General features: G+C 55.2%; 1 protein-coding gene across 5 annotated transcripts; it reads right to left on the reverse strand.

Moving 5' to 3' along the window:
• Positions 1–2,316: 2,316 nt before the first annotated feature.
• On the reverse strand, positions 2,317–8,969 carry Fkbp8 (FKBP prolyl isomerase 8). 5 transcript variants are annotated; one of them, XM_050127747.1, is made up of 9 exons: positions 8,837–8,969; positions 7,151–7,459; positions 5,682–5,851; positions 5,517–5,605; positions 5,057–5,277; positions 4,187–4,359; positions 3,411–3,488; positions 3,031–3,162; positions 2,317–2,763 (listed from the first exon to the last, which is right to left on the reverse strand). In XM_050127747.1, exons 2-9 carry the CDS (start codon positions 7,431–7,433, stop codon positions 2,677–2,679), a joined length of 1,233 nt encoding a protein of 410 aa, XP_049983704.1. In that variant the 5' UTR covers positions 7,434–7,459; positions 8,837–8,969; the 3' UTR covers positions 2,317–2,676. The 5 variants fall into 5 exon arrangements, with proteins under 5 accessions (XP_049983704.1, XP_049983708.1, XP_049983703.1 ...); XM_050127751.1 differs by having other exon boundaries at positions 5,057–5,274; positions 8,722–8,883; XM_050127746.1 differs by having other exon boundaries at positions 8,722–8,883.
• Between the last annotated feature and the right edge of the window lie 17 nt (positions 8,970–8,986).

Consider the following 8,986-nt stretch of genomic DNA (forward strand, 5'->3'; position numbering starts at 1 on the left):
TATATATGAACAAATATAATCTTTGAGACTGGTTACTATGTAAGAGCAAGCTGGCCTCAGGCTCAGAGATTTGCTTGCCTCTGAACTGCTGGGATTAAATTCTTGTGTCACCACACCCAGCATAGATTTTTTTTATATGTATTATCATGGGGGAGGGGTCCTCACTGGTGCCTGTGTGAGCTCCCTGCTGCACAAATCCAGGAGATGCTTGGCTATTTTCCCAATCGCTTTAATACAACCACAGAGCAAAGGGTCAGGAAATGGCTGAGATAGCCTTGGTCTTCCACACTGAGATGATAGGTGAGCCACCACCCACTTCTTAAAGTTATTTTTCTGCGGGCAGTGGAGGCACACGCCTTTAATCCCAGCACTTGGGAGGCAGAGGCAGGCAGATCTCTGTGAGTGCCAGCCTGGTCTACAAGAGCTAGTTCCAGGACAGGAACCAAAAAGCTACGGAGAAACCCTGTCTCGAAAATCAGAAAAAAAAAAAGTTATTCTTCTAAGTGTGTTTGCACATGCATGTCTGTGCATCATGTATGTGCCTGATGCCCTCCATACCACAAGAGGGTATCAGAGCTCCTGGAACTTGTAACTAGTTCCAGGAGGTGGTTATGAGTCTCCAGCCCCTTATTGTGAACATGGTCTTAGGATCCAGGCTGAACTTACCACATAGCTGAGGGTATCTTTGAACTCAGAATCCTCTGGGCTCAGACTGACTTGGGATGACAGACAGACTTCACCACTGGATCCAAAGTCCTTACTTTATACTTCTACCCAGCCTCCAAAGGCATCTATCACAGCTCAGGATGTCCCAGTGAGGGGCTGGGGGCATGGCCCACCCATCCATTCCCAGAGTCCTTTAAGCTGGCAAAGCAGCTTGCCACCAAGCCTAATGACCCAAGTTCAAACCCTAGTACCCACAAGGAAGGAGAGAAGTGACATGCACCATTGCATACCCCATCCCCAACAGTTCAAGAAGATGTAACAAGACCTTAGATTCCCAGCACTGCAAAATAAGCCAGGTATGATAGCAAGCATGCAGTTTGTTACCCCGGAGACAAAGTCAGGAGGCTTACCAGAACCCAGCAGTCCCAAGGTCAGTCTAGACCCCGTCTCTAAGGTCATGTATGGTGCTCTGCCAACCTCAGGGCATTTTATAGAGGACTGTGGGGCTGGGGTGGGGAGGCAAGACCAGTGAGGTATGGGTGAGCAGATGCCCCTCAGGATGGGTCTGTGTGTGACTCTCCGACAGCTCAGGGAGACAGACTCACTGCTGTCCAGTCATCCCCAGGGCTAGGTCGGGTGAATGCTGGAGTTGGTCAGAGGGTTGGGCAAGGGCAAAGGCAGCTAGGGCTCGGGAGATCTGCAGGACAGCTGCTGTGAAGCACTGGCCCTCTCTGAACTTTGTGGGGGTTTTGTTATTTTGTCCAAGACCAGGTTTCTCTGTGTAACAGCCCTGCTGCCCTGGAACTCGCTCTGTAGACCAGGCTGGCTTCAGACTCAGAGATCCGCCTGCCTCTGCCTCCCGAGTGCTGGGATTAAAGGTGTGCGCCACCACCGCCTGGCCCTCTCTTGAATTCTTAAGGAACTTTGAGAAACAGGTCTTCATAGCCAGCACCTCTAAACATTTTTTAAAAGAAACCAAAAAAATTAAGTCCCAGATAAGTCATATACCTGAGACACCTGCCATCCCAACATTGAAAGCTGGATGCAGGAGAATGCAGAGTTGCAGACCAGCCTCAGCTACAAGAGCCTCTCCCTCAAACACAAATCCCCCAGTCAGGCACTACATGGCCCATCCCCGCTCTGCTGGCCATGGCAGGTGTGAGAGGGCACAGGCCAGCACTATAGGGCAGCCTGCACGCCCAGCTTCCACCAGCTCTGAACTCTGCGATGTGCAGAGCTGCAGTCGGCTGCCATTGGGAAGCACAGCGTGCACTGCCTTGGACACAGGGACCCCTGCCTGGATCAGTCCCCAGCATCAGCTGTCCCACACCTGTCTCTCCTCGACCAGGGCTGCCAAAGTCCTCCACCTCTTCCCTGTAGAGCCCAATGCCTCATACATACCAGACCAGTGACTTTTGAAATTACAGCATCAACCAAGTAAGTGACCCCAGAATCCACACGACCCCAAAAGTACCCAACTTCAGGCAGAGAATAGCCACAAGATGAACGCATAGAGCGGGGCTGCGCAGAAGTCCTCTCAAGTACAGCCTGCACAGCCCCCTGTAAGGCAGCTGTTGTGCTGGGCCAGCTCAGCTGTGACTCACAGGCCTTCTCTGCTCCAGCCTCAGCAGAAGGAGGCTCGGGAAGCAATGGGGTGCGGGGTGAGGCTTTATTTCATTCACTGTGGGGGAGCCTGGGCAGGGGGCAGGTAGGCAGGACTAGTAGTAAGGACTGCCTCAGGCCTAATGAGAGGGAAAAACTGAGGCCAGAGCCCAGAGGGCAGGGATGTGGAACAGAGACAGTTGGGTCTGGAGCAACGGGGCCCCTCCACCTGGGCTGTACCCTATGTACCCCTTCAGGGCCTCAGTCCTTCCTGCTTGTTGGGGCGTGTGACCCACAATCCTTGCTCCCCCAACCCAGAGGAGGTGGCTCAGCCAGGGAGGGCAGTGGACAGGGAGCCTGGGGGGAGTTGGGGAGCACAGGTCGGGGTCCAGGTGTGCAGGGGGGCAGTCAGTTCCTGGCAGCAATGACCACAGAGAGAGCCACGCCCCCCAGGGCCACAGCAGTCGCCCCAAACAGCCACTTCCATGGGATGGACTGTGGATAAAGGGAAGGGTAAGAAAGGCAGGCTGCACACCAAAGCAACCACCATGACCAACACAGGCCTCCTAGCCAGTGTTTTACCATGTCTAAAATACTCCTACACACGCCCAAACCCAACACCCACTCCTCCAATGTATTTTCTTCCTCTGCATGAGCCTCCAACCCTCACCAAGAGCCTGCAGCTCCAAAGTCCCTCCCTTCTGCCTAGGCAGAAGCCTGTATCCCCAGCACTGCCCTCAGCCCAGCCACACCCTAGCTCACCCAGGCCCCCTTGCCCGGACACTTGGCAGGCAGCCGGCTGGGGTTGCCCAGCATCTTTCGGTACAGGGCAGTCTCTGTGCTCCGCTGTGCAGCGCGCTTCTTCACCAGCTTTGAGAGCTCCGCATGGATCGTCTGTGGGAGGTGGGAGGACTGGTGAACACATGCAGGAGGCAGCAGACCTGCCTGTCATTACTACTGCTGCCTTCTTCTGGTCCCCAGGCTTGTCAGGTGTGGGGGCTCCTAACTGCTCCCATCCAGCTCTAACAAAGAGGGAGCTGCTGCCCCAACCCAAAGGCAAGCCAGCAGATAGAACAGCAATAATAATTAGAGGCAGACAAATAGGGGGACTTACCAGACAAACCCACCAGAGTTCTGCTTACCTTGTTGGAAGGCTCCAGCTTCAGGGCAGCCCTCAGGATGGGGATGGCCTCACTATATTCTCCTTGCTGAGCCAGCACCTGTGGGAATCCACTCTCTGTATTCATCCAGAGCCTTGCTCTCCTCAGCCTTGCACTAAGTCCCTGCTCTCACACCACATTTGGTGCAGAGACTGACCAAGGTGGGGCACAGCTGGGCAATGGCATCCCTGCTGGGCTGGGACAGGGGACCTGGGAATATGTACCCTCAGAGTGCAGGGGCCTCAAGTCAGACTCAGCACCCTATAGCCCTAGGAACCCCACCGGACCTGGGAGGGAGTTGGGGAGCAGTCCCCCCGATGGGGCAGTTCTTTCTGGCTTTCTCTGCTGTAGCCCAGATAGACTAGACCTTGTGACAGTCCTGCCTGTCTCCTGGGTGTGGGACTGCTGGCCTATGCTGCCATGCTTGCCTACGATCCCTCTTTAGGCTCTGGCTGTGTGACCACGGGGCATGACTTCTACACGGCAGGCCCCTAAACACACACAGCCAGCGATTCATAAGCAGCAGGTGGCGAGTTTCTCAGATACCCGATGTGTCCCTGCTTTACCTCTGGCCTGTGGGAGGCCCCAGAATTGTACCCTCAACACCATCACAAAACGGAACCAACTGCACTAGGCCCAAACCCAGGCAGAGGGGACAGAAACTAGTGGGGAAAAGAGGCTGTGTCCCCAGTGCCACCAGCCCAGGGTGGAGAATCACACAGCCTGGCCACACCATGGACGGGCTGGCTGCAGCGCACCTTGCCCTTGCGGAACAGCGCCTTGATGTTGTCGGGCTGGTGCTCCAGCACCTGGCTGCAGGAGCGCAGTGCTGCGCGGTAGTGGTCCAGCTTCAGCTGCGAAGCGGCAAGGTTGTTCAGACACTTGACCTTCAGTTGTAGCAGCTGCTCCTCTTCCTCACAGGTCATGTCCACTGTGGGAGGAGTGGTCACTTCGAGGGAGCCCCACCCTCTTCCCCACATCAGTAGTTCAGGATGGCCTATAACTCATGCCGAGCTGACAGACACATGCCACTGAGGGTCGTGTGCAAGCACGAGACTGTGATCCCAGGGCTCACTTAGGAGCCAAGTGCAATATGCATGCCTGTGATCTCAGCATGGGGCAGAGGCAGGCTTGACCACCCAACTCTCCCCAAGTCACATGTTCAACGATAGACTGTGTCAGAAAGGAAGGTGGGCAGAGGGTGGGAAAACCCCAGGTGTCCACCTCTGATCTGAACTGGAAGTGAACACACACACACACCAAAGGCAGGGTCTGGCTACGTAGCCCAGGCTAGACTACAAATTGTCATCCTCCTGTCTTAGCTTCTGACCATGTGACCACCACTGTGTCTGGTCACTACAGGTCTGGAAAGAGCCACTGACCTGAAGGCTATGGCTAGTAAGGAATCTGTCTATATTCTGGAATATTCTAGAATGTTCTATAACCCCAATGACAGTCAGATGTCTGTCCACCCTACAGGCTAGCTAGATGGTTCAGTGGGTGAAGTGCTCGCTGCAAAGCCTAAGGAACAGAGTCTGAGTCCCTTCCTCACATGGCAGAGCACAATGGCCTCCCTTAATTGTCCTCTGATTTTCACACGAACACACACATCCTGGCTGGCCAGTCACCTTTGGCACTGGAGGTGATGGCCTTGATGGCCAAGTCATAGGAGTTGGCAGCCAGCACAAAGTCAGCACGCTGGTAGTGGGCATTGCCACACTCCCGCTTGCGATTTGCCAGAGCCACACGCTCCTGCCCACTCAGCATCTCTAGGTCAGGTCCATCTTCTGCCATCTTCAGGGTGACTTCCAGACACAGGGCCGCGTGGGGGGGGATGTACGGGCTCCTGCTGGGGAGTTAGCCAACAGGAGACACTCAGACCCAGCCACCCAGCTGCACCCGCCACCGCACCCTCCTTGCCAACCACCATATCCTCCCTACAAGGCCAGGCCTCAGGTCCTGGTGTGCCCCATATCAATCACCCACAGCAATCTGCATATTGTGAATTCGCCAGCCCAAACCTCAGTTTCCCTTTCTGTGAAACAGGAAGGGTGGTAGGGACAGGTGAATGTGCAGGCCATCTCTCACCTGCCTTGGGGACCGTAGCAGTACTTGGAGTCAGCGGTGACCATGGCTGTCTCGCCCACATCCATGAGCGGGACACTGAGGTCCAAGGCCTGGAGGACAGGCCAGTAAGGGTCACATGAACCCAGGCCCTGTGAGGTGCCACCCACCTGCCCACCCAGTTCCCACCTGGATGACATCACAGTCTCCCAATGTGAAGGTCAGTTCAGGCTCTTCCTGTACGTGGGTGCCATTTTCTAGGGACATCTGCAGGTGCACGGTTACCACCTGGCCCTTGAGAGGGCGGCTAGAGCCTGGCGGGCCAGGGACCAGTGTCTTCTTCCGCAGCAGTCCGCTCCCTGCAGGGGCCAGGATGTGCTCTGTAGTCTGGTGGCCAGCATGGCTCTCTGCACTGCCAGCCACCCTTCATGTTGCTGCTGTCATGGCGACCTGCACGTTCTATCCCAGGGCTCGGTCACTGGGCTGGGCCCCCAACAGCACAGCATTCGGGATGTCTGGCCAACATCTGTCCTGCCTTTTTTTTTATTTGTAAATTCATGTGTCTGGGAATTTTGCCTGCATATACATTTGTGCACTACATGAACAAAGTGCTAGGGAAGTCCAGGTGAGGGTGTCAGATCCTCAGAAACTGGACTGCAGACACTTAGCAGCCATGTAGGCACTGAGACTTGAGCCCATGTCCTCCAGGAGAGCAGCCAATGCCCTGAATCAGCTCTCCAGTTCCCAAGGTCTGGATTCTAAGAACCCCTTCCTAGAATCTCATGGGGAGCCAGGTAGTGCTGACGGACACCCTGAATCCCCCCAGCACTCGGGAAGCAGAGGCAGGTGGATCTCTGTGAGTCTGAGGTCAGCCTGGTCTACAGAGAAACAGGACAGCTACAGCTGTTACACAGAAAAACCCTGTCTCAAAAACAAAACAAAACAAAATAAACAAACAAAAAAATAACAAACACAGTGGGGACTGCGAGTGAACCCCAGTGGTAGAGTCTTTGCCTGGCATGCAGGGGACCATGGGTTCTATTCCCTAGCACCACTCATACCAAAAAAAAAAAAAAAAAAAAAGCCAAAAAAAGCATAAAATTCCTGAAGGCACTATCCCAAGACGACGGCATTTTAGGAGAGAGTGCTAAAGGCTGAAAAGGACTGGACACCTCTAGTGAGTGTGGCATAATTTCAGAACCTGTCACGTGTCTAGACAAATGCTTAGGAAAGATGCAGTGGGGGTTGGCTTGGAGCTCCTGCACCCAGTGCTAGGGCTGTGTGGCTCCAGAAAGGTGACTCAGCCCTTTGGAGCTGCTGTTACCAGCAGTGGGGGTAAAAAGCAACCTGTTAAAAATTGTGGGTGCATGCCAAGGTGTGAGCCAACGAACAGAGTTCAAAAACACGCCTGTCTCAAGCAGTCTGGGAAGGCAACCACAGAGCACAGGCCTGTGTGACCAGCACTCAAGAGGAGGATCCAAAGTTCAAGGCCAGCCTGAGCTCCACAGTAAGTTATCTCAAAATAAATAAATAAAAAACAGCCAGTGAAGTCCTAAAGTCACTTCAGGTAGGAATAGAAGGGAAATGAAACTCAGGAGAGGAGATGTCCCCGGGTCAGGTGGCCCCCAGCCCTGTACTCTGCTCGCGCTCCCACTCACCCAGGATGTCCAGCCACTCTTCAGGGGCTGGGGCTGGGGCTGGCTCAGGTTCTGTGGCTGCCAGGAACTCCCGAGCCAGGGCTCCTGGCTGCTCAGTCTCCTCCACTGTCAGCTGTCCCATATCCTCTAGTGGTGGCAGCCCACTGAGGTCATCTTCTTCCTCCTCTTCTTCCTCTTCCCCATCTGCATCTTCTACCCCATCAAGCACCTCAAAGTCCTCCAATGGTGGGACCCCAGCAGGTGGCCGAGCAGCGGGCTCAGAGGGCTCGGCCCAGGACGCCATGCTGCTGGGGGGACCAGGAACTGACCCTAGGGGACAGACAGTCAAGCACTACAGTGACAACCCCATCTAGGCAGCCCCTTTAATGCCCTCAGCAACAGTTCTTCCTGCGGGACACCACCACCAGGGCTTGCATTTCTCATCTACACACTGGGCACCCTACCAACACACAGACCTCAAGTTCCGAGCCACAGGCTGCAGATGGGCTGGCTGTTATTAGAACTAATTACCATATAATCTTTATAAACACCCAAAAAGTAGGGAAAACCTAGCTTACACACTTATACACACACGTGCACACACACAGAACAGAACGGGCACAGAAAGGCAAAGCCACTTGGCCAAGGTCACACAAGCCAAGACAGAAAAGTAAGGTTATTGGAATGAATAATAAGAAAAAGTTGCTAGGGTTTGGGGATGGTGGGGATAGTCTAGTCCCTGAGCCCTTGGGACAGTCATCTTTACAGCTTCTGTGTCACTTGAGAGAGTCTTGCCTCTGGCTATCTTGTCTGCTAAAAGGATCAATGCCAGATGCTGGATGTCTTTGGTCTGTACCCTGAGGATACCTCTAGCAACATCAGGGACCCTGGTTCCAATCTGCCTCTATCATCAAGTCTGCTTCCAGGTTTTAATCACGGTAGGGTACTGGGGAGGTAGGTTAGCCTATAGGGCACTTGTCTATCAAGCACAAAACCCCGAGTTCTATCCCCAGGCACCACAGAAGCCACGCATCGACAAAGGCCTGTCATCCCATTGGGAGGCGGAAGCAGGGTGGTCAGAATTCAAGGCCAAGGAATTCAATGACTACGTGAAACCCCGCCTCAAGAAATCTAAAATGTGCGCTAGGGTTGTAATTCGTTGATAGAGCGCTCTACTAGCGGGCACGCTTTAGGCTCAGCACCCCATAAACCTGGTGTGCCAATGCATGCCTGCCATCCCAATTCTTGAAAGGTACAGACAAAAGATCTAGAGTTCAAGGCCAGCCTGAGATACAGTCACTTTGGAGTCTAGCGTAGAATACGTGAGACTGTCTCAAAAAAATAAAGGCAAGAGTAGTGTGGACCCCAATACGGAATCTTGCAGCGTCTCCCTGGCCCCAGGCCTCTCTGCGGAGCCCCTCAGCCCGGCAGCAGCACCGACTTACAGTCAGGTCCACTCCCTAAGCCCCAGGAAGCCCCGGAGCCCCGCGGCCCTACCCAGCGACCCTCACCTGCGGGGTTCCTTCCGGGATCCGGCCGCGACCGGAGACCCTCCCGCCCCGAGCCCCCACAATGCCCCGCGCGCCCCGCACCCCAACGCGGTCCCGCGCCCAGCCGACACCACCGCCCCGTGATGCCGCGGCCCCTGCAGCCCTGGAAGGCCCCGGATGCAGCCTCGGCTTCCGCGCTGCGCCCCGCCACACGTGCCTGCGGCTCGGGGACCCCGCTTGGGGTCCTGCGCCCCCAGCCGCGGCCGCCGCGCCTCGGGAAGCAGCTTCAGACGCGCCGCCCCGCCCCCGGCGCGCCCATTGGCTGGTCACGCCGCGGCCGCCCCGCCCATTGGCTTGTGCGCACATC

The sequence above is a fragment of the Alexandromys fortis genome, unplaced genomic scaffold (assembly GCF_014885135.2).
Source record: "Alexandromys fortis isolate MF-2015 unplaced genomic scaffold, M_Fortis_MF-2015_v1.1 scaffold_284, whole genome shotgun sequence".
NCBI lineage: Eukaryota > Metazoa > Chordata > Mammalia > Rodentia > Cricetidae > Alexandromys > Alexandromys fortis.